This window comes from Aquarana catesbeiana, linkage group LG01 (genome assembly GCF_042186555.1).
Source record: "Aquarana catesbeiana isolate 2022-GZ linkage group LG01, ASM4218655v1, whole genome shotgun sequence".
NCBI lineage: Eukaryota > Metazoa > Chordata > Amphibia > Anura > Ranidae > Aquarana > Aquarana catesbeiana.
Genome location: NC_133324.1, coordinates 627,005,255 through 627,031,311, shown reverse-complemented (window position 1 = coordinate 627,031,311; position 26,057 = coordinate 627,005,255). Strand labels below are relative to the sequence as shown.

The 26,057-nt window shown below is 42.7% G+C and overlaps 1 protein-coding gene across 1 annotated transcript; it reads right to left on the bottom strand.

The window, feature by feature from the left end:
* On the bottom strand, positions 1–26,057 carry LOC141108835 (uncharacterized). Its single transcript, XM_073600798.1, has 5 exons — positions 25,814–26,057; positions 14,016–14,080; positions 7,985–8,041; positions 7,450–7,536; positions 1–2,951 (listed from the first exon to the last, which is right to left on the bottom strand). Exons 1-5 carry the CDS (start codon positions 25,833–25,835, stop codon positions 2,013–2,015), a joined length of 1,170 nt encoding a protein of 389 aa, XP_073456899.1. The 5' UTR covers positions 25,836–26,057; the 3' UTR covers positions 1–2,012.

Genomic DNA, 26,057 nt, shown 5'->3' with positions numbered 1-26,057 from the left:
TATGGAAAAATGTTAAAATTTTATTGAAAAAATATAGTGAAAACGGTAACTTAGATAAAATACAAGTATTCAAATGCACAAACCACTTTTAAAGACATGGAACACATACAGGTATATGTCTGAATAAGTAATGAAACAAATCGGTTTATCATTCAACCATTTTTTTTTTATTAATGAGGTTTAAAGTGATCTAAAAAAAAAAAAAAGTTAAATATGTTATCAAATTGCACATTATTACTAGAGATGAGAAAAATGAATGGGAAAGGTGAAAATAGGGTGCATTTTGGTGTTTTTTAAGGGTGCAATGGGCAAAGGCTCCTGAAAGTTATAGTAGCTATTTTCAACTATCCTGCTCCTATTCTGGTGCTAAAAAAACAGCCTCTTGTCATCCTCTTTTTTTTTTTTTTTTTTTTTTTTCTTACATTTTTTAACAGAAGGGTAAAAAAACAGAAAAAGGGTAAAATAAAAAATATAAAGCAATATTTAGCAAATAAAAATCAAATCCACACACACACACAAATAATAATACAAATACAAAGAATACTAAATAAATCAAATAGAATTTTTTTTTTTTTTCTAAGGAATTTCGTCTAAGCAGCTCAATGAGTACAACTGAGAATTAAACCCATGACGACATCACTAATTTGGATGTGAGATCAATTTTGTTAAAATCACTCTGCTTCTCCCTAGTTATCATACCACATCGCTACTGTCATTGTTAGCATCATGAACAGGGATATCTTCTTGAGCTGCTGTAAGATGCAACCAATCAGATTCCTTATTAAAAAAAAAAAAAAATGATATTTTGCTTGTTCTCTTTAGTTTTCATATACATGTCCAGTATTTACCCTGTTAGGTCATAGCTTAAAGAATTTTTTTGTTTGTTTAGTCAATGTTACCTCAATTTTATCAAGTATACCAGACTCCAGAGCTGCTGTACTGCCTACCGATCCATAGAAATCAACACTCCTAATGGGCAGAATACTTGTTCCATGTCAATAACAAACTAAGTAGTAAAGCTAGGGTCAAATTAACCCAGAAGCCCAGAAGCTTTCACTTTAAAATTAAGTTTGCTATGGAAACTTTTATATTTCTATCCTGACAGGTCTCAATGAAAAAGTATCTGTGTCTAAAACATCAGTGTTATTTTAGTATCCATTTAAGGGGTCTTAATATCAAGATTTTTTTTTTTTAATTTTCCTTCTGCGCCCACCTAGGCACTTCAAAGATATGAGGATGTTAAAAGTGTAAGACAAAGAATGCTGCTTTAAAATGAAGTACATTAATGGTTCATGTAGTAAACGTGGTTTACTACATGCCCATTTTAAGGTCCTTGCAAATAACCAGCATGCAATTTTTGCACCTAGAGAATAGGGGTCTTAACCTCTGCATATGGAAAGGCATATTTACAGTAAGAGCTTTGGAAAAGGAAAATAGACTTCCTGAAGAGCTGGCTGCAGTCATCTCTGTAGATTGCTTAAAAAAAAAAAGCAGAATGTGTTTTTACAGTAAATGCACAAGAAATAATTACCTATTCATATTTGTTTAAAATGACACTGTATATTGTTGATTCAGGAAGTATCTGATTTCTTTGGGGGATCAGAAAGGACACTTTTCTCCCTGTAGGATTAAACTGGTTCAGTTTTTTTAAATATGGGTCTTTACCTTCTGTCAATTAACTGTTAGTTTGGAATTCTGTGAATGTAGTTATCTCAATTTTGGATATTAGGTATTTTTAGTTTAACCAGAAGGATGTGTCTTTTTTTTTCAACCTAACTTACAATGTAACTGTTGTGTCTAAGGATATTGAAATCTTATTAGTTGTTTTATGTAACTGCATTATGCACATCCTCTTCTTTTTAGTCAAAGTTTTGCTGATTGTAAATGAAAATGCAGAAACAGACAGGAGCAGACATAATAAGTATTCATCATAACTATAAGCTATAACATCACTGTAATACTGAATAACATTCATGAATCATTTGATCGCTTAGTTTTAGATATCTATTATATTAGCCGAACTGCTGACTACTGTCACTTTCACTTTCTGAAGAACTTTGTTTGTGATGGTGACGATAGCGATAACGATTAGGTCTTTCATAATGTGCATATCTTTGTTGTTTGCTGGTATATTTGGAATTTCTCTTAGTGTTGTACTTTATAAGGGACTGCCTATCATTCTTTTTAGGCTGATTAGGTTGTTTCTTAACCTTATCCTTATGTGTCACTGGCTTTCTATGTCCGTCATTTTGTTTATTTCTGTGGATCTCGCTATTTTGTGTTACATTTGCATTATGTTCAAAACTATTTCTAGTGGGATAAGGGCCTTCATTATGTGTTGTTGGATGAGTAACTTGTCTGCGTTCTGGATATTTGGAAGTGTTCCTGCAAAGGCCATCAGTTTCCCTGCAGTCAAGCATGTTGCCATTCTCTACATCGTTAGAAGGATAGCTTACATTTGGGTCTGGTTTAGTAACATTGGTATCACTATAGCCTGAAATGTCAGTAAGTGTAATTCCCTCTGTACTATAAAACCCATCAACATCATTAAATCCATCCATAATCCCATCTTCTGCATGTTTTGGTTCGTCCCCAACTGTGATATCTGTTTTTTTTACCTTTTCATACTGTTCACCATCATTCTGTACAACAGTTATATGACTGTTTTTGGTTTCAGGATCCAGTTTATGCTGCTGGATGTTAGATGGTAAAGGATCCATAGATGTTTCTTGAAATATTGAATCCGTTTTTTTCTTTTCAACTGAGTTTAAGGAAACATTCATGGAATAGCTCACTGGTTTAGGAATAGCATTAAAACCATGTGGGTAAGCTGGCGTATTTGTTTCAGTAACTGCAACTTCATGCTGGTTTCCATCTCCCGTATTTGAAAGTGAATTGACTTTTTTAATCTCTGATGTAGTATTTGAGTGTTCCACCTTTTCATCTTTCACCTGGATTACAAAAAAAAAAAAAATCAAGCATCAAGGTTAAAATCATTCTACATTCATACAACATTAACATGCACTTCAATATTGTAGTCTTTCCACTGTCATGATAAGATGGGACAGTAGCTAACATGAAGACCTAGGAAATATCCCACAGCAGTGTTTATTGTGGTTGATAGTAGACATTAATTCCTTGCATAAAGTACATATTACAATACTGTATATCACAATAAAGAAGGCCGTATCCAGATACTATTACTGCTTGTGAGTTTTGTAATAGTATCTGGATACGGCCTTCTTTATTGTGATATACAGTATTGTAATGTGTACTTTTTTTTGGAATATGTACATTTTTAATCTGCTTGCTACTGTGGTTGCAAGGCCCCGTGCAGATAGCTGGTACCATCTGCTATTATTTTCAGCTAGCAGTCCTCAGCATCCCATATTGTAAGCTGTGAATAAAGAGATGGTGCTTTTTGCAGTAGCAGAGATTTGTAAAGCGCTGAAACTTCACTTCACTTGGAGATATTGCAAATTTTTAGAGGTTGTTTATGACAAGAGCCCTATGAGCAATGTCAAATATGGACAGATGAGTGCCTGATTGCAAAATAACATTTTTGGCCTGTCTTTCTTTCCATCTGGACTCACATCAAAAGTATGTTGTACCTGTAGCATACCTCCCAACTTTCTAAAATGATAAAGAGGGACATCTTGTAGCATTCGGTATGCAGGCAAAGGACACATACCTGCCACAGTCCCAGTTACGCGGATCACAAAGATCTAATAGGCAGAAAAAAATTGGCTAAACCACACAAGTCTTTTTTATCTTGATTTTTATTCTATATTGGCTTTTCGAAATAACAAATGTAGTAATATAGAGGTTGCAAAAAAGTTTAGTGCCACCAAGCTTTTTTTTTTAGCAGGAACGTGGCAGGACTCCGTTTTGTCACCTCTGGGCCTGGCTCTCTTGTCCTCCACTCACCACTGTCACGGTGAAAGCTTAATTCTCAGGCAGCACCCACAGATCTCTCCCTGCCCTGCACTTATGGCATCATTACCTGTAGTGCACTCCTGAACACTGCGCTCTGTATGTAGAGCACTCCTGAACCCTTCACTCTGTACGTACTGCACTTCTGAACCCTGCACTCTATACTTAGCGCGCTCCAGAACCCTGCACTCTGTATAGCACACTCCTGAACCATGCACTCTGTGCATAGCACTCTCCTGAACCCTGCGCTCCTAAACTATGCACTCTGTAAATAGAACATTCCTTAAAGTGGATGTAAACCCAATGTCATCCTTTCTAAACTACTGCCATAGGGGTTATCTATAAGGATATACATGCCTCCTGCATGTATCTTTACCTGTCAAATGTCTCCCCTCTGTCTGTTATGAGACCCGAAAAACTGCAGATTCTGTGGGTGGGTCTGTTGTCTGGAGCTCGGTGGGTGGAGTCCGGATGTCAGTAGACTCCCCGCCCACCTCTACACTCCCCTTGTGAATATGCATTTTCTCCTGTGTATTTCTTACACTGAACTTCTGCTATGATCTCTAACATCCAGTGAAAAGACAGGAAAGTAACCACATGACTTCAGCATGCCAAATCATGCTGAGGTGTGGAACAGCCAATCCTTGCAGAGCTGCTGAAGAAAGGAGTGGGGGTGGGAATTAAAAAATAATGCATATCTTAGGCTAGTGCACGAGATATATAAATCACCTGTCACTCACAGCAAGGGGGAGGATTTGACAAAGTTTTTCTCTGTTTGTCAAGTTTTATCTCACTGAACAATAAAAGAGGATTGCTCCGAGCTGGATTAACTCTTTGTGGCAAGACTGGGCTTAAATGATAGGAAATCTTATACTCTACATTATGACATAAAAAAAAAAAAAAAATTCGGGTTTACATCCACTTTAATCCTGCACTCTGTACATAACACACTCCTGAACCCTGCAAAAACCTCAGAGTGGAGCATAACACTTTTAGTAATAAAATAGTACATTTCGTATAGAGATGTACACATCAGACCAAAAAGTGGGATAACTAAGGCTGCATGAGTGACATTTGGAAACAATGCCTTTTGGAAAACCAGCACATCTTCTGCTGTTCCCCAACCCTGTGTACATAGTGCACTCCTGAACTCTGCACTCTGTATGTAGCGCACTCCTGAACTTATGCACATCCTGCTCACTGGCATCACACCAAGGGTGTAATTACCAAAACCATTAGCTCCTGTTTCATGTCACAGCCTATTGCAAAGAGATAACAAAAATTGGCATCACCAGAAGAGCTTTTCTCCTTCCAGACAACCTAGCTCCTTATGTATCTTCCTTTGAATCTCTCCCTCTTGGCCTTTAGACAGGAGTTGGCTCATCTAGTCTAGGAAGTGCATTAGTGGAAGCCATTATACTTGACACAGCAGAAGTGTAGAACATTATGCTGTAAAGGACTATTTATTATGCAACTACTTCTTATGAGTCTTCAGAAAATGTGACAGGATGGCCTAATTGCATTAATTTATTTTTTGTAGGTGCTAGCAAACTGAAATACCCACCTGCTTTTTTTTATCTCTTGGGTTCTCTGGTGGCAAGATATCTACTTTATAGATCCAGACTCTGCTCCTCCTGGATTCTCAAACCTCCTTCCCCATTATATAAAGTTAATGGAGAACACAACTAAATAGTGGGAACCATAGCAATTGTCTTCACATTTTGGTTGGTGGGAACGCAAGCTCACATTCTCACCTCCAAAGTTACAGAGAAATACAAGAAACCAATGAAGCCGTGTACACATGACCGGACTGGTCCGACGGAACGAATTTGTCGGACAATCCGACCGTGCGTGGGCTTCATCGGACATTCAGCTAACTTTTTCTGTTGAAAATCAGACAGACTTAAGATTTGGAACATGTTTCAAATCTTTCCGATGGACTCGAGTCCGGTCGAAAAATCAGTTCGTCTGTATGCTAGTCCGACGGACAAAAAAGGACGCAAGGGCAGCTATTGGCTACTGGCTATGAACTTCCTTATTCTAGTCTCTTCGTATGTCATCACTTTTAAACCAACGGATTTTCGAATGGACTTTAGGCTGCTCGTGTGTGGGCAAGGCCGGTCGTTCGAAAGTCCGTCGTAACTCCGTCCAAAGTCCGTCGGAAAAGTCCGCTCGTGGGTACACGGCATAAGTGTTTCAGCTTCCATAGACTGAAATTGCCCCTCATAATGAGCACAGCACAGGGATGGTGGGAGCCCCCTCATAATGAGCACAGCAGGGGTACAAACCCAGGAAGTCAGCACAGGGATGGTGGGAGCTCCTCATAATGAGCACAGCAGGGGTACAAACCCAGGAAGTCAGTACAGCACAGGGATGGTGGGAGCCCCTCATAATGAGCACAGCAAGGGTACAGCCCCAGGAGGAAGTTCCTCCTGGGGCTGTACCCCTGCTGTGCTCATTATGAGGGGCTCCCACCATCCCTGTGCTGTGCTGACTTCCCCCTGGGGCTGTACCCCTACTGAGCTCATTATGAGGGGCTCCCACCATCCCTGTGCTGTGCTGACTTCCTCCTGGGACTGTACCCCTGCTGTGCTCATTATGAGGGGCTCCCACCATCCCTGTGCTGAGCTGACTTTCTGGGTTTGTACCCCTGCTGTGCTCATTATGAGGGGCTCCCACCATCCCTGTGCTGACTTCCTGGGTTTGTACCCCTGCTGTGCTCATTATGAGGGGCTCCCACTATTCCTGTGCTGTGCTCATTATGAGGGGCTCCCACCATCCCTGTCCTGTGCTGACTTCCTCCTGGGTTTGTTCCCCTGCTGTGCTCATTATGAGGGGCTCCCACTATCCCTGTGCTGTGCTCATTATGAGGGGCTCCCACCATCCCTGTGCTGTGCTGACTTCCTCCTGGGGCTGTACCCCTGCTGTGCTCATTATGAGGGGCTCCCACTATCCCTGTGCTGTGCTGACTTCCTGGGTTTTTAACTTCATCATAATGAATAATCGTAATTATTATGACAATAATAAAACGATATTAACGAACATTCTTATTTTGTCCGATTCTGAATCTCCCAAAGGTAATTTTCCCAACCCTTACTCAGCAGCAGAAGAAAACCTCTGATTGGTCAACAAAACACCAGTCATGTTTCCATTGTAACGGAATTTGAATCCAAAATTCGTCAACGAAATTTCGTATACAATTCAGAAGCATAGAAATTCGTATTTCGGATGCTTCTGAATGAACGAATTTTCAGAAATTCGTTGCGAATTTTCGATTCGTACAAAACGAACTGCACATGTCTACTACACAGTTCATGGTAGATATGAAGGAAATTGTACAGTCAGACTGTAACGTGTGTGGGCAGCTTTACTGTATGTTATAAACAACTACTACTTTTGGCTGCAGTAACACTTTTAATACAATCCTAGGTTAGCCTAAAATGACAGCTGCTAGTCTCACAAAATAAACAAAATGTTTAAAAGTACACTGTACTTAAAAGCAATGAATACACTTACATTTGATTTAGAGCCATTCTTCAGTGGTGGAAACTCAAATAAATATACATTGATTCTATGTTTGGAATCATAGCCCTTAAAAAGTAACTAGAAGTAAATATAAAAACAATTGCATATTAATATTAAAAAACAGTAAAAAATGATCACAAATTGAACTTACAATATTTGTTCCAGTAATTATCAACATAATTGCTTTGAACCCAAGTAATTGGTATCAGGCACTGACAATGCTGGCAGTATACAGTATACCGAGTACAAAGACTAGTGTAATTATTTTCATGGCACCAGTAGTTAGAACGAGACAGTGTCAGCATACTTCATCCTGGTACATGTATCTGGCAACATATAATCATCTCCAAAGTATGAATAATATTGTACTGGATTCCAGGGGACAATATATATTACACTGGGATAAATCTTAAATGCTAGTTCCAAAATTTGGTTCAGATAACTTTTTTGAAGATTTTCATTGTGTATATAATTTGTTTAAAATAGTGCATAGACAATATTTGCTGTGCAAAAAGTAGATACATACACGTGGTGGTCCAACACAGCAAGACTTTTTTTCTTCTGTATTTGGTGGAGGTTCTGTCTTTAATAAAGAAGAGTAGATATTTAAAATTAGCATATTTAAAAATTTGGTAACTATTCCTAATGACACCATTTTTTCACCTAATTAAGATGCACATTGGTCATGTAGTTTATGGTGTTATTTCTTGCCCTGTGCAGACAGTCTATAGATCTTTACATTCCTGTGTCAACAATTTCTGTTTGTTGTGAAGCATGAGGCATTTGTCATTGATCTGCACATGTTATGGTATAATCTCTGTAGTCTGAGATCTAATACTTCCTGTGAAGAAACTACATATCCCATACGCCTTGGGTCTCTTAATCAAGTGCTCGGGCAGGTGAAAGCTACACAGTAATTAGATCTGTCACAGGCACAAGCAGACAGAGAATTCACAGACACACAGAGCGTACCATGCCTTGTGACACAGGCCTTGATGTGACATTTATCAGGAACACTGTTCCTAGCTGCACTAGTAAGGCGACACTGGGACTAGTGTGGCGGTGACCAGGAACATTGTTATTGGCTTATACTGGTCTGGTGACACTGGGACTGGTATGGCAGCAATCAGGAACACTATTGCTAGCTTACACAGGTCTGGGTACACTGGGATTGGTAACTAGTCTGGGTAGAATAGAGGTTTGGGAACCTGGCCTAGTCTAGGTAAATGACACTGGTGTAGTGGTGATCAGGAACACTGTTGCTGGCTGCACTGATCTGGCAACACTGAGACTAGTGTGGCGGTGACCAGGAACATTGTTATTGGCTTATACCGGTCTGGTGACAATGGGACTGGTATGGCAGCAATCAGGAACACTATTGCTAGCTTACACAGGTCTGGTGACACTGGGATTGGTAACTAGTCTGGGTGGAATAGAGGTTTGGGAACCTGGTCTAGTCTGGGTAAATGGCACTGGTGTAGTGGTGATCAAGAACACTGTTGCTGGCTGCACTGATCTGGCAATACTGGGACTAGTGTGGCAGTGATCAAAAACACTGTTACTGGCTTACACTGGTCTGATGACACTGGGACTGGTGTGGCAGCAATCTGGAACACTGTTGCTGGTAGGGATGAGCTTCGAGTTCGAGTCGAACTCATGTTCGACTCGAACATTGGCTGTTCGCAAGTTCGCCGAACAGCGAACAATTTGGGGTGTTCGCGGCAAATTCGAATGCCGCGGAACACCCTTTAAAAGTCTATGGGAGAAATCAAAAGTGCTAATTTTAAAGGCTAATATGCAAGTTATTGTCATAAAAAGTGTTTGGGGACCTGGGTCCTGCCCCAGGGGACATGGATCAATGCAAAAAAAAGTTTTAAAAACGGCCGTTTTTCATTTTTAACATTTTTGACACTTTTTTCGTGAAATGGTAGGGGTACTTATGTACCCCCTTACCATTTCACACAGGGGGGGGCCGGGATCTGGGGGTCACCTTGTTAAAGGGGGCTTACAGATTCCGATAAGCCCCCCGCCCGCAGACCCCCACAACCACCGGCCAGGGTTGTGGGGATGAGGCCCTTGTCCTCATCAACATGGGGACAAGGTGTTTTGGGGGGCTACCCCAAAGCACCCTCCCAATGTTGAGGGCATGTGGCCTGGTACGGTTCAGGAGGGAGGGGGGGCCGCACTCCTCTTTTCCTGCGGCCTGCCAGGTTGCGTGCTCGGATAAGGGTCCGGTATGGATTTTTGGGGGGGACCCCATGCAGTTTTTTTTTTTTTTGGCGCGGGGTTCCCCTTAAAATCCATACCAGACCTGAAGGGTCTGGTATGGAATTTAGGGGGAACCCCACGTCATTTTTTTTTTTAAATTTTGGCCGGGGTTCCCCTTAATATCCATATCAGACCTGAAGGGCCTGGTATAGAATTTAGGGGGACTCCCACGTCATTTTTTTTTTTAAATTTTGGTTCGGGGTTCCCCTTTGGGGAATTCCCATGCCGTTTTTATCAATGAACTTCTATGTGTATTGTCGGCAATGCAATAGCCGCGGGTAGTTTTAAATGAGTTTTTTCCTTCAAAATGTCATTTTGCTGTCAGACTGTTCTAAACACAGGAAACATGCGCCCCTTTACAGGCATACTATAGACACCCCCCAGGTACGAAATTTAAAGGGATATTACACTTTTATTGTTTGACTTTAAGCATTATTAAAATCACTGCTCCTGAAAAAACGGCCGTTTTTAAAACTTTTTTTTGCATTGATCCATGTCCCCTGGGGCAGGACCCAGGTCCCCAAACACTTTTTATGACAATAACTTGCATATTAGCCTTTAAAATTAGCACTTTTGTTTATTAATGTTCGTGTCCTATAGACTTTAACGGTGTTCGCATGTTCGAACGAACTTTTTTCCTGTTCGCATGTTCTGGTGCGAACCGAACAGGGGGGTGTTCGGCTCATCCCTAGTTGCTGGCTTACACTGGCCTGGTGACACTGGGACTGGTAACTAGTCTGGGTCAATGGCACTGGTGTAGTGGTGATCAGGAACACTGTTGCTGGCTGCACTGATCTGGCAACACTGGGACTAGTGTGGCAGTGATCAAAAACACTGTTACTGGCTTACACTGGTCTGGCGACAGTGGGACTGCTGTGGCAACAATCAGGAACACTGTTGCTGGCTTACACTGGTCTGGTGACACTGGGACTGGTAACTAGTCTGGGTCAATGGCACTGTAGTGTAGTGTAGTGGTGATCAGGAACACTGCCGCTGGCTGCAATGATCTGGCAACACTGGGACTAGTGTGGCAGTGATCAGGAACACTATGGCTAGCTTACACAGGTCTGGTGACACTGGGATTGGTAACTAGTCTGGGTGGAATAGAGGTTTGGGAACCTGATCTAGTCTGGGTAAATGGCACTGGTGTAGTGGTGATCAGGAACACTGTTGCTGGCTGCACTGATCTGGCAATACTGGGACTAGTGTGGCAGTGATCAAAAACACTGTTACTGGCTTACACTGGTCTGGTGACATTGGGACTGGTGTGGCAGCAATCTGGAACACTGTTGCTGGCTTACACTGGCCTGGTGACACTGGGACTGGTAACTAGTCTGGGTCAATGGCACTGTAGTGTAGTGTAGTGGTGATCAGGAACACTGCTGCTGGCTGCAATGATCTGGCAACACTGGGACTAGTGTGGCAGTGATCAGGAACACTGTTACTGGCTTACACTGGTCTGGTGACACTGGGACTGGTGTGGTAGTGATCAGGAAAACTGTAGCTGGCTGCACTGGTCTGGTGACACTGTATTGGCGTTATGCATTGGTCTACTTATGTTTTATGCTGGTTACAGCAGTTCTTCTACTTTAATTAGATTACAGGTTAAATTCCCAGGAAGGCAATCCCCTCTGTTCTAGTGAGATGCATTTGCACGGCAGGCAAAGCAGGCCAAATGCAGCTTTTGTGAAACAACAAAAGAAATAATGAAACTAACACTTTGCTTAGATAACTAATAGCTGTAAACAGAAGGGGAATCACCCACATAGAGACTGCTTACATATGCTAATAACTGCTGACATCCAAATTATAATAAGTGGATGTGTTCCTCTGAATTAGAGAGCATAACAAAAAACAAGAGATACAAAGAATTCTTCAATGAGGAACAAGCATGGTTAGCAAAAATATAAATGTTTAATATAGAAAATTAATTATATGAAATAATACCACATATACACCAGATAGAGTCATAAATAGACAATAAATGAACCAATACCAACTAATACCAATTAAAATTGACAACGTTGTCGGGAACAAAAAGCACAACATGCAGATGGCCACCACTACACATACATACACATGAAATTGGCCAGCTGGACTTTTAAAGTCTCTAATAAGTTGAGGCTGGATAGGAGTAGAAAGCCAATAAATAACAGTGTATGGCCTTAAATGGGAAGGAGTCCGCAGTATACACTGCCAATAGCAAGCCCAGATATGACTGCAGATGGATAGACACACTTTGTTGATGGTAGCACTGACAAGTGGAGGTCAACTGTGGCAAATAACATGCATAAACAGCTATGTCAGTGCTAAGTAAGGGTGCAGGGGATGATGGTGCACCTATGTGGCTATGGAAGTATAACAACAGCGTGTAAGAGGGAGCGATCTCACCAAGCCATGGAAATCCAGATACTGCAGGTAAGTGGGGCAGTCCAATCCTCCATGGATTTGATCATCATCTGGTCAGGATAGAGTGGCCGATAAGTCCAGACAGGTAGACGCCCGCCAGGTAAGTGGAAGTGAGGGGATAAAGTGGCGTGTCACCTGTTAGCGGGGTAGAGCGCAATGATATCCTGGTTACTTGCTGGTTCCGTGCTGCGGGGCAATCACCGGACGTTCGACCGGGCTTGAGTGACTTCAGCAGTGGCGAATCAAATCCCAGGGGCTAGTGGGTGGATCTGCACGGGTGCTACAACGGGCGTAATGGCGTCATGCTGACGCGTTTCATCCGTAAAGGATTTCCTCAGAGCATGAAGCTCTGAGGAAATCCTTTACGGATGAAACGCGTCAGCATGACGCCATTACGCCCGTTGTAGCACCCGTGCAGATCCACCCACTAGCCCCTGGGATTTGATTCGCCACTGCTGAAGTCACTCAAGCCCGGTCGAACGTCCGGTGATTGCCCCGCAGCACGGAACCAGCAAGTAACCAGGATATCATTGCGCTCTACCCCGCTAACAGGTGACACGCCACTTTATCCCCTCACTTCCACTTACCTGGCGGGCGTCTACCTGTCTGGACTTATCGGCCACTCTATCCTGACCAGATGATGATCAAATCCATGGAGGATTGGACTGCCCCACTTACCTGCAGTATCTGGATTTCCATGGCTTGGTGAGATCGCTCCCTCTTACACGCTGTTGTTATACTTCCATAGCCACATAGGTGCACCATCATCCCCTGCACCCTTACTTAGCACTGACATAGCTGTTTATGCATGTTATTTGCCACAGTTGACCTCCACTTGTCAGTGCTACCATCAACAAAGTGTGTCTATCCATCTGCAGTCATATCTGGGCTTGCTATTGGCAGTGTATACTGCGGACTCCTTCCCATTTAAGGCCATACACTGTTATTTATTGGCTTTCTACTCCTATCCAGCCTCAACTTATTAGAGACTTTAAAAGTCCAGCTGGCCAATTTCATGTGTATGTATGTGTAGTGGTGGCCATCTGCATGTTGTGCTTTTTGTTCCCGACAACGTTGTCAATTTTAATTGGTATTAGTTGGTATTGGTTCATTTATTGTCTATTTATGACTCTATCTGGTGTATATGTGGTATTATTTCATATAATTAATTTTCTATATTAAACATTTATATTTTTGCTAACCATGCTTGTTCCTCATTGAAGAATTCTTTGTATCTCTTGTTTTTTCAAATGCAGCTTTTGGCCACATTTTGTGTTTTGTGCATTTGTGTTTTTGCACTTTCTTCATTGTTACGTAACAATACATTTGATGTATTTAGTAGTGCTTTTAAAATGTATTATTTGAAAGGATATATTGCGGCCTACCAATTTTTAAATATGGTGGCTGCTTCTATTTCATTTCACCTGCTGACCCTGTCAGCTACACGCCTCTTGTCCTAGGGTGACCACGCTCACTCACCATACTGTATCAATAGAGGAACAGCATTGTCAGCTTAGGACAGGACTATAAAACATTCCCCCTCTCCTCCTGAAAACATAGGGGGAAGGTGTTCTGTAGGTCACAGAGAGAACTAGGAACAATGTAACTGATAGCAGTGCAGCAGAGTAAGAGAGCACGGGAAGTTATCAGATCTCAAGATTTCTGGGATCATAGTCTGGGTTCACTTACACTTTAAAATTCAGCAATATCAAATATCACAATATCCATTTGCTGGAATAACACAGTAACTCATTTTTGAATATGCGCATTGCAACAAAATAACAAACACAACAGCGGACCACAGGAACAGACTATCTTTGCAAGAACCCAAACATTTACATCCACTCAGCAATTTGTATTTGGGTACCAACCATACTTACTGGAAATGCGCTGGCCTTAGTAAGGAGGCAGACCCAGACAAAAACAATCTTCATTTTATATGTTTCTGTGGACAAGACACAATAATTACAGGTCATCGAAGTAGTAACCCAACAATGGTTTTTATATAACTTTTTAAAATTTTTTACTACACCCTGCACCATTACAACTCATGCTAGCGTAACATGAATCTTTCCCAGTGATATATGTTTTTAAATGGTGACATCTAGTGGTCCTTATTGTTATTACAGCATATTCATATTTCTTAACATTTGTAATATGCCCTTCAAAAACAAATTGGTAGTTTAGTTGCCAATTTCTTTATGAATCTCACTTTCTCTCTTTGCATCCTCATGTTTCGGTTTTGGGATGATGTACGGGTCTCGACAAAAAGAAAACTTCTAGATATCTTAATCACTTCTGGTTCCAACAGAACTGTCCCCAGCTTACATTAACTGCATATGCTAATATTTTGTGAGCATCAAAGCTTTCACATAAGATTTCCTTTTAGCCAGCATTGTAAAAATCTGACAGGTAAAATAGAACTTCCCTATTCCGAAATTTCACATTAGTACTGCAGAAGTAAGCCTGAATGTATAGTTTATACATAGCATTTACTATTCACTATTTAACTAGTGCTGGGCATTGACCAACAGATTTAACAATGTTGTAGTACCCACTGGCATCCTCGGTTTATCTTCAGAATGCGCATGTATCCCAAAAACCTGGATATTCTCCTAAAGCAGGGGTCTCCAAACTTTCTAAACAAGGGGCCAGTTTACTGTCCTTCAGACTTTAGAGAGGCTGGACTGTGGCCAGCGGGAATAGAATTTTTTTTGGCATCAGTGGGACTAAACAGTGCCTCATCTTTGGTATTAGGGGAGGAATAGTTCCCTATTGTTGATATCAGTGGCCAGAATTATGCCCCATTTTGGTGTCAGAGGGCAGAATTGTGTATCATATCAGTGGAATGAATAGTGCCCCAGGGGCCGGATAAAGGCAACCAAAGGGCCGCATCTGGCCCCCCCGGCCGCAGTTTGGAGACCCCTGTCCTAAAAAAATATCAGTTTCCAAGGGTGAACCCTGGCCCACCTTCTCTCTCCCAAGCATTTTCCTATGGATAGTAATACTTTGTGAGAAGGTGTAGGGAATGAGTGTGGGTTCTGAATCTAAACTGAAGCATGTATCAATCAATGCCTGCTCTATAAATACTAAAACACCATAGAATGTAAGGCCTACTTGAAAGTGAAGCTGGGACTCCTGTCTTGAAAATGTGTTCTAGGTCAGTAGGATAAGGATTATAATAGCTTGCACCTTTAAACATAGGTCAAGAATAGCAGCTCCTACAAGTACACTTGGTATAAAAACAAAGATGTAAGGCCTGGTTCACACTGGTGCGACATGCACTCTGGCTTTGAGTCGCATGACATGTAAAAATCACTGTTCCCCTATGAGATAGGGTTGCCACCTGTCAGGGATTCACCTGGGCAGTTCGGGTTTGGAATCATGTGTCCGGGTTTCAGACTGCCTGAAACCCGGACACATTATTCAGACTGGACTATGGCTTCCCAGCAGAGTTGCTGGCTGCAGTTGTCTAAGCTGAGAGTGTTACACACTCTTTCAAACTGCCCAAAGCTAGCACTAACGACCCCCCCCAACACACACACAGACGGGAGAGGTGAGAGGGCTTGATCTGCACCTCTTCCTCCCACCCCTCTGTGTCTGCCCACACTCCAATCCCTGGCGCTGTGCCTCAGAAAAGGAACATGGGGGCCAGAAATTTGAAGTCCAGCAGCCTCAGATACATCTGGATGAGAGGTGCTGACTGTCAAGGGGTGAGTGAGCTCACCATCCATCCCTGTCTGTGGTTGAAGTCTCCCCCTTCTCTCTCCTGTCTCTGAGTGGGTACACTAAGGTAAATCAGGGTTCCCAGAGCATCCCTTATGTTAGAGTCCCCAGTGTTCTCCCTTACATCAGAGTCTGCAGAGTCCCCCCATACAGTGAAAGGGAACTCTGCAGATTCAGATGTAAAGGGGGACTCTTGTTATTAACTTTATATGGTTAGAAATGTTATTTAATAGCAAAATATATGTACAGCTTATACTATATAAAAAAAATTGCTTGTACATAGTTCATAAATTATTTCTTTTTATTTAAAAACTATACTCTTGATGATTATTTTTTTAATTTTTTTTTTTTTTTATCTGAGGTCATCTTATATTAACCTGGTCTAAGTTGGTTTAATCATTTCTTATACAATGTATGACGTAATCTTTTGAGTAGTTAGATCCATGCTAAAATTATTTTAGGTAAACTACTTTTAGTTTATGTTGGAACTATAACTCAATATTATTACCATATATGTGATCTTTTCTTTTGCTGCCACCATATGTACTTATGTATGCTAATTGTTAAAAATTCAATAAACAAATTTGACAAGAAAAAAACAAATTGCTGTGCGCCACTAAAGTGTTTGGGTTTGACTTGAATAAAAGGTGGCAACCCTACTATGAGAGCCGTCTTAACTGGTCCCACTTGTGTCGGTCCTACTTTGGAAAAGGTTCCTGCACTACTTTGGTACGACTTCCATCCAATTTTAGATGCTAGCGTAACATGAATCTTTCCCAGTGATATATGTTTTTAAATGGTGACATCTAGTGGTTTTTATTGTTATTACAGCATATTCACATTTCTCAACATTTGTAATATTCCCTCCTAAAACAAAGAATTGAAAGGAAGTCACATCCAAGTCGGATCCTCAACTTAAGTCCCCTTTCACACTTGTGCGACTTGTCCAGCGACTTGGGACTGCATGACAAGTCGTAACCCATGATTTCCAATAATTACCGTTCATATCTGTGTGACTTCAAGTCACAGCGACGTCAAAGTAATCCCTGCACTACTTTGGTCTGACTTTGATGTGACTTAGGTCTATAGACCTCAAGATTACACAGGCATTGCTCCAAGTCGCGTCAAAGTTGTGTCAAAGTCACGCGGCAAAGTCCGAGTCAAAGTTGCATGACTTTCAGGTTGCACAAGTGTGAAAGCGGACTAATTAATGTGATTTGGAGCCGACGTTACAGGAAGATTACACAGGAATTCCCTGAAGTTGCTTCAAAGTCACGCCAAAGTCGCACCAAAGTCATCTGGCACAGTTGCTCGACTTTCAGGTCGCGGCAATGGGAACAGAGCTTTAATGGGAAAAAAACTGAAACAAATTACAATGTCCCTAGTTTTCAAGTAATCTAAGAATGCGCTTTGTATTACATTTCTACCAGACGTTTCAACAGCAGAAAACAAAATGGGAAAATAAATGTAACAGACACTATGGTGAGGATTTACTAAAACTCGAGCACTCAGAATCTGGTCAGCTTCTAATTTCAGCTAGTTCAATTATGAACGACAATAAGGCTACATTCACACTGAACGCAGGTTTGAAATCATGCACCTTCAGCTGAACTCGCACGATTTCAAACCCGCATTTCAGTGCGAGTTGGGGGGGCGATTTGAAAGACATCTGTGCAGGTTCGAAATCCCCCCGAAGTCGCCAAAAGTAGTACAGAAACTACTTTTGGAAATTAGTGCAGCGCCGCAAAGTTGGCGTTGCACCGATTGGGACAGTGCTGTTGCCGGCAATAGGCTGCGATTTGGCATGCGACTTGACATGTCAAATTGCTCCGAAGTGAACGGGGGCTGAAACTTGAAAGCTGATTGATTTCTATGCACATCACATGCAATGTCTGTGCGATGCAAATTCAGCCATATAAACTGCATTGCATTCGCACCAAAATGGTGCAGGATCCTTTTTTTGCGATCCAATTCCTATTTCACAGTTCACACTGCGATCTGTGAACTGATTTGGGGGTGTCATTAAACTTACATTGACACTCGCAGTGGTTTGCAGAGAGTAGTGTGAACTGCCTGCAAGTGAGATGCGTGAGATGCACAGGAATCACGCTGGTTCCTGCATCGCACATGTGTGAACCAGGACTAAAGCTGGTATAACATATGTGTACCAATTTATTGTACAATCTCTATAGTTACAGTGCCTTGAAAAAGTATTCATACCCCTTGAAATTTTCCACATTTTGTCATGCTACATCCAAAAATGTAAATGTATTTTATTGGGATTTTATGTGATAGACCAACACAAAGTGGCACATAATTGTGAAGTGGAAGGAAAATAATAAATGGTTTTTAACATTTTTTACAGATAAATATGTGAAAAGTGTGGAGTGCATTTGTATTCAGCCCCCTTTACTCTGATACCTCTAACTAAAATCTAGTGGAACCAATTGCCTTCAGAAGTCACCTAATTAGTAAATAGAGTCCACCTGTGTGTATATTAATCTCAGTATAAATACAGCTGTTCTTTGAAGCCCTCAGAGGTTTGTTAGAGAACCTTAGTGAACAAACAGCATCATGAAGACCAAGGAACACACCAGACAAGTCAATCATAAAGTTGTGGAGAAGTTTAAAGCAGGGTTAGGTTCTAAAAAGCAATAGAGCCGACATGCCACAGTGCATCTGCAGTAGACGGTCGGCAAGTGGTTAAGTAGGTCTATGCATTTTTCGATTTTTGTAAATAAAAAAGAAATTGTACATTTAGATTATATTGGTTATGACCAGTTTTATTGTACATATAATTTAATATTATCACAAACTTAGTAATCATGTTTAAATAACAATTAAGGGTAATTTCACCAAAAACTGTTATTTTAGTATTTTGTAGATGTGATTGGGTTCCTGAGTGAGTACATCTGCTCTACCCATTTTGAGAGTGTTCTCCTCTCCCTATTAGGGTTTTTATTTATTTGATATTATAGAGCAGTGAAGTCCAACTGAAAAGGGTCCAAGGGCCACAATTATATTAACAAGTCAAGTGGAGGACTGCATCTAAATCAACTCAAATGTTTTCTTTTTAATTTCTAATTAAAAATATCAGGCAACAGCTTTTCTTTTTATGACAAAACTAAGAAAAGACATTCAAAGAACAGTGATACTCCCCTTTTCCAGGGCCATCTTAAGAACATTATAGGCCCCCAGGCAATACAGTGCACTGGGGCCCTGTCTACACAATCACGCACGAGAATAAAAATGCAAATTATTAATAAGGCTATATTTATTGGTAACAACAAAATCAGTGTTTAAACATTAACACAACGTTTGGACAATATAACACGAGTCTGATGGGCACAGTGGCAGCGTTTGATGGGCACAGTGGCAGCTTTTGATGGGCACAGTGGCAGCTTTGATGGGCACAGTGGCTGCATTTGATGGGCACAGTGGCTGCATTTAATGGGCACAGTGGCTGCGTTTGATGGGCACAGTGGCAGCTTTGATGGGCACAGTGGCTGTTTGATGGGCACAGTGGCATCTTTTGATGGGCACAGTGGCAGCGTTTGATGGGCACAGTGGCTGCATTTGATGGGCACAGTGGCTGCATTTAATGGGCACAGTGGCTGCGTTTGATGGGCACAGTGGCAGCTTTGATGGGCACAGTGGCTGTTTGATGGGCACAGTGGCAGCTTTGATGGGCACAGTGGAAGCTTTTAAAGGGCACAGATAGTGGCTGTGTTTGATGCACAACTTGAACTTACTTAAGTAGACAGTGTTAGACTTACTTGAGGCCGTCGGCCTGGTGCAGTACAGTGTGTCACTCACAGCAGAAAGGCAGCGCCAGCTATCAAGGGCCGTCTTTCTGCTCCGCTCCCTCTCCACGCTGTCTGAAGAACATGGCAGAGGTAGGCGGAGCTTGTTCACTAGCAGCTGGGGCGGCTGCGGTGTGCTATGAATGCTGGGGCGGCCACGGCCTCTGACTGACGTCACTGGTTGCTAGCTAGACGCCAGGCGGCCGGCGATTCTAGCAAGTGAGCAACCAGTGCAGTCAGTCAACTTAAGCAGCAGATTGCAGCGCTGAGGATCGGCCCTGGATGGGGCCCTCCAGACAAGTGGGGCCCCCGGGCAACTGCTTAGCGTGCCCAGTGGAAAAAATGGCCCTGCCCTTTACTCCTCAGAAGCCCCTCCGCTCACTTGCATACTGCCACTATATCTCCCCTCAGCATTGGTGTCAGTTCCAAGAATAATATATCTCAGCATTGGAGTCCGTGACAGCATTAATAAACTCCCCCTTCATGGTGACAGTGGCAGTAATTATAACACCCCCCCCCCCCTGCCTTTCCTTTGCTGGTGGGTTGGTGTCAATTGCAGCAATAATAATCCCCCTTCAATGGTCGTAAGTGGGAGCAAAAAAAAGCCGTCCATTATTGGTGATCTGCACTGTACTGCTTACTCCCTCCTTGATGACACTGGGCCAGAACTATTCTATCCCTGTCAGGCAAGAGATCACTTTACTCAATGGACAGTGTTGTGATAACTACAGTGCCAAGTCCTGGAACACTCAGAGCAATCCAGTACTTAACAACCTGCTGGCAGTTTGCAGGTTTGATTCCAGTGGGACAGTCTGTGCAATGTAGACACAGGACCATGTTCAAAGTCTTGGGACTGCACATAGAATCCAGGATTAGCAACTATGTAGCTAGGACCTCAAGAACCACAAAAAAGATTCTGTGTCTGTAGATCAAGTGGCGGTAGATCATTCAGGGGTGCAGATTTGGATCAGGCACTCCAAAACTGATATTTTGGGTAGGGGGGTTGGAATTACTTTAAAGGCCCAGGACAATAAGTTGGTATGCCCAGTGGAAGCCGTTCAGCAATTTTTGAGGGCTAGACCCTCAGGTAAAGGGCATTTTTTGGTACATCAAAATTCGGGCCCCCCCTCAAATATCAGTTTGATTTTTTGCAAATATGTCTTATGAGCTTGGGTTTACATAAAGTTCACTCTCCATTCATTTAGAATAGGAGCAGCGTCAGAGGCGGCCAGGAGGGGTTTGGGAGAGTCGGCCATTAAGGAAATGGGGAGGTGGAAATCCAATTGCTTTAAATTATATGTTAGGCCTAATTTGTTTGTTTGAATACCCTCAGGTTTGCACCGTACAGTATGGATTCTGTGACATTCGTTTATTTATTGGGTGTGCGTAAAATAGTGGCTCTACGTAGTTATTCCACAAATTTGTCTCTGCATCTGGAATCCAAGGTGTATTGGAAGGGAGTGAGAGGTTTCCAGTGGCACCAACTTTATTTTCATTTATCCAGGTTATGTCAGTTTTGGCCTATGCAAGATGTTTTGTTGTTACATTTAGGAGAGAATGACTTGGGCAATATCAGAACGTTGGATTTGCTTTTTATCATCAAAAGGGATCTCCATCGTTTCACGCTTACTTCTCCAGGTATGATTATAGTGTTTTCGGAAATTGTCCCTCGTCTTTCCTGTCTGTCCTCTTTGCAGAGGAAAGTAATGGAAAAAATGAGAAAACGGATAAAAAGAGCTATGGAAAAGTTCATGCCTAGAATTGGTGGGCTGTCATACCGACACGTAGATCTGGAAGTTGGTATTCAAGGGTTGTACAGGCAAGATGGAGTCCACCTCCCAGATATGGGTCTCAATATTTTCAATTTAGGATTGCAGAATGGGATTGAACAGGCCACGGTAGTGGGGTGGGGCCGGGCATGATGCTCAAGCCCGGCTTGTGGGTCGTTATAGTTCCATGTTAAAATGAGGTAATGCTGCTTGAGTTGTGAAAACTGAGCAGTGAAAAAATTTGGTTTCAATAAAGTTATACTGTTTTGATGGTCAATAAAAATAAATTATGGTTATTTTATTTTCATATGTTTAACCAATAAAGTGCCTTTTGGTTGAGTATGTTTTATTTGGTTGTATCTGGAGTAAGTGATGGTGTGAATGGGTGTGGCCTACAATCTCATGGAAAAGGGGGAACAATATGAGCCCACTTCCTTGGGATTGTGGCCACTCCATTCGTTATTGTATCAATAATAATAATATTGGTTATTCCTTGTTTAAATAGCAGGTATTAAGAGCAGTGGCATTGCTATGGGGGTGCGGGGGGGGGGGGTGCGGCCTGTACCCAGGTGACACCTGTCAGAGGGTGACACCCGTCTCAGACTGGCACCGGTGCAGCATTGAGAGGGGCACCACGGCTCCCTCCTTCCCTTCCGGGATCTCTTCTCCTCTGCCCTATGCGATCTGCTGGGAGAGTGGGGGAGGAGGGAGTGAGGCAGAGATAGACTGGATGCCCGGGATCCAACTGTCCCCACACACACCTCCACATGGTGCGGCTGCAAACAGATCTCTGTCCCTGCCGGCTGCACTCGCTGCCTCTTCCTCCTCGGCTCTGACGTGTACACAGGCAGGTAGGAAGGACCGAGGAGGTGGAGGGACACCATCCATGCTACAGCACCTGCCCTGAGATATGCAACAGGAGTATCGCAGAGGAGGGGGGCATAGTGGTTGGGGGCATTGGCAGGTAAAAATTATGCTGCCAGGAGTGATTTTTTTAGGGGGGTTAGAGAATGGGTGCTAGGGGGTGCTCTTTGTTTTGGGTTAGAGAGGACTTGTACCAGACTTGTACCCAAAGCACTCCCTAGAACATATCCTTTCACCCCCCCAATCAAAGATCCCATCCCGGCTCCATCCACCCCCCAATCCCATCCCAGCTCCATCCACCCCTGATCCCATCCAGCTCACCCACCCCCCGATCCCATACCCACCCATCCACCCCCCCTTGATCCCATCCCAGCTCTATCCATCCCCGATCCCATCCTGGCTCCATCCATCCCCCCTGATCCCACACCCACTCATCCACCCCCCGATCCTGATCCCATCCTGGCTCCATATATCCCCCCAATCCCATTCCGGCTCCATCTATCCCCCCAGATCCCATACCCGCTCATCCATCCCCCCTGATCCCATCCCGGCTTCGTCCATCCCCCCGATCCCATTCCGACTCCATCCATCCCCCTTGATCCCATACCCACTCAACCATCTCCCATGATTCTGATCCCATCCTGGCTCCATCCATCCCATTATCCCATTCCGGCTCCATCCATCCCTCCTGATCACATACCTGCTCATCCATCCCTCCTGATCCCATCCCGGCTCCATCCACCCCCTGATCCCATTCCGGCTTCATCCATCCCTCCTGATCCCATGCCTGATCCAACCATCCCCCCTGATCCCATATCCACTCCATCCATCCCCCTGATCCTATACCGGCTCCATCCACTCCCTTGATCTCCTCCCGGCTCCATCCATTCCCCCAATCCCTTCCCAGCTCCACGCAGCCCCCGATCCCATACCTGCTCCAGCCATCCCCCCTGATCCTGATCCCATCCAGGCTCCATCCATCTCCACGATCCCATCCTGGCTTCATCCATCCCCCCTGATCCCATACCCACTCCACCCATCCCCTCTGATCCAATCCCCACTCCATCCACCCCCAATCCCATCCCCACTCCATCCATACCCCTGATCCAATCTGGGCTCCACCCATCTCCACAATCCCATCCCAGCTCCATCCATTATGGTGGGTTAAAGGGGGAGAATGGTGGGTTAAGGCAGCAATAGCCTGCTTAGTGCCGGGGGGTGGGGGGTGACACCATGTATCCAGGTGTCACCAACCCTAGTGAAGCCACTGATTAAGAGGGTACTGCCGCTTTAAATCTGGGAACAGCAGCCAGCCAGTGGGATGCTACGGAATGTGCTGGAATTTAGGAAGCCTTTATAGGGGACTGCCAGGCTGGGAATTTCCCATTTCCCTGCAAGGAGCACCTGCTGAAGAGCTCCCTGCCCAGTCATGAGCACTATTACGTGATTGGGTCACCCTGGATTTCTAGGGGGGGCGTTATATTTCCATGTAAAATGAGGTAATGCTGCTTGAGTTCTGAACAGTTAAAAATGTTGGTTTCATTAAAGTTATGCTGTTTTGATGGTCAATGAAAATAAAATATGATTATTTTATTTTCATTTGTTAAACCAATAAAGCGCTTTTAACCTCCGCTAACAGCCGAAAAAGGGTTAAAAGTGCCTGCAAAGCACCGTTTCGGCGGCACTGCCAATTGATTTCAATGGGCAGGGGCACTTTAGGAGCGGTGTGTACACCGCTCCTACAGCGCCTCAGAGATGCTGCTCGCAGGACTTTTTTGAGCGTCCTGCCAGCGCACCACTCCAGTGTGAAAGCACTTGGGCTTTCACACTGGAGTGAGAGGAGAGGTGCTTTGTAGGTGCTATTTTTAGCGCTATAGCGCATGTAAAGGGCTTCAGTGTGAAAGGGGTCTAAGAGCCGGCGATTCCCTTCACCATAAGAACAATCATAGCGGCTGTTCAGCCGATTGATTGTTCTTACAGGCGGTGGGAGGGGATGTCCCCCCCTCCTGCTGCCCTCCGGTGCTTCTACCGACTCACTAGTGTGATCGGTGAGCCGGAGAAGGAAACGACAGGCGCCGGATGTTGACCATAGAGACTTCCGGTGGGCGAGATGGTCCCTGAAGTCTCTATGATAATTCGGAGGCCGGGCGCAATGTTGTGACGTCACCCCCAGCCTCTGCATTTGAAAAAATGCTGCCGCCTCGGCTGGGAAGCTGAGATCTTTTTTTAATTTTTTTAATTTCAGGCTTCCCAGCCTAGAGGTAAGATCTGGGACTTATAGACCCCAAATCTCACTGTAAAGAGGACCTGTCATGCCATATTCCCATTACAAGGGATGTTTACATTCCTTGTAATAGGAATAAAAGTGACCAAAAAAATGTAAAAAGAAAGCATCAAAATAGAAAAATAAAAGTAAAGATGACAATAACATTTTTTTTAAAGTGCCCCTGTCTCCCTGTGTTTGCTCACAGAAGCGAACGCATATGTAGGTTGCGCCTGCATATGTAAACGACGTTCAAACCACACATGTGAGTTATAGCTGCAAATGTTTGAGCGAGAGCAATAATCCTAGTGCAAGACCCCCTCTGTAACTCTAAACAGGTAACATGTAAACATGTAACCTGTAAACCTGTAAAAGTGTCGCCTATGGGGATTTTGAAGTACCGAAGTTTGGCGCCATTCCACATCTTTCATATTATGTAAAAAAATTGGGTTACCTTAACAGTTTTTTTTTTTTAATGCATGAAACTGTCCCCCCCCCCCAAAAAAAAAAAAACACGTTTAAAAAATTGCTGCGCAAATACCATGCAACAACCACCATTTTCTTCCCTAGGGTCTCTGCTAAAAATACATATATAATGTTTGGGGGTTTTGAGTAATTTTCTAGCAAAAGAATTATGATTTTTACATGTAGGAGAGAAGTGTCAAAATTGGCCCGGTAGGCAAGTAGTTAATTTATATTTATTTTTTATACGCCTGTTCTTTTATATTCTTGCTATTACAATAAATAAAATGTGGTGTAGATATGCAACTAGAAGCAGGATAGATTAGACACTACTGCCTTATCCTAATTGCTAAACAACTGTTGTGATATGATATCAGCTACATAAGGGGTGGCTTGTTTTCAATGAGTTGGCTCATGCTTGCATTAGGAGAAGAAGCAGTAAAGCACAGCCATTATGAAGCATGCAAAGCAGGCGGAAGGTCTGAGCATATAATAAGCAAATATGGTTACATCATTTATGCATTTATCATAAACTATACAGAGAGACAAGATTTTATTATGAAGACTAATTGGAACATTATTTACATCAAGCTTTTACATGTTTATATAAAATAAAATAAAATGAAAAGATAATACACTTCTATTAAGATCTATCTCTTGTGCATACATACTCAGACAGTCAACATTTTAATAATAAAGTTAGCAAAACAGTTAATAGAATTAAACAAATAATAATATAATTTGGTAATCAAGGGGAGCAGTGGGGAAATATATAAAAAAAGTGGCTTTACCTGGCTTGTATTTTCTTTTCATCCACTGAAGAATTTGGGGACTAGCTGTCTCTTATTTCAGAAATATAAACTTAGGGACAACCAATCAGATTTTTGTGCTTGAGATGTCTGTGTCACCAATTCCGGGATACTGAATTATTTTAAACTCAAATAATTCTGTGGCAGAGACAATTAGAAAACCAAAAATACTCCGCTGTGACACAGACTATACTACATCCAGCATGCAGAAAGTGATTGGAATATT

Bases quoted from the DNA above. Each gene is read 5' to 3' on its own strand.
- LOC141108835 (XM_073600798.1), bottom strand. From the start codon at position 25,835: ATGAAAAGAAAATACAAGCCAG. The intron at 8,042-14,015 runs GTAAGTATGGTT...TCTTTATTAAAG, and splicing joins CTAAGGCCAGCGCATTTCCA to ACAGAACCTCCACCAAATAC. The intron at 2,952-7,449 runs GTAAGTGTATTC...TTTGTAATCCAG, and splicing joins AGAATGGCTCTAAATCAAAT to GTGAAAGATGAAAAGGTGGA.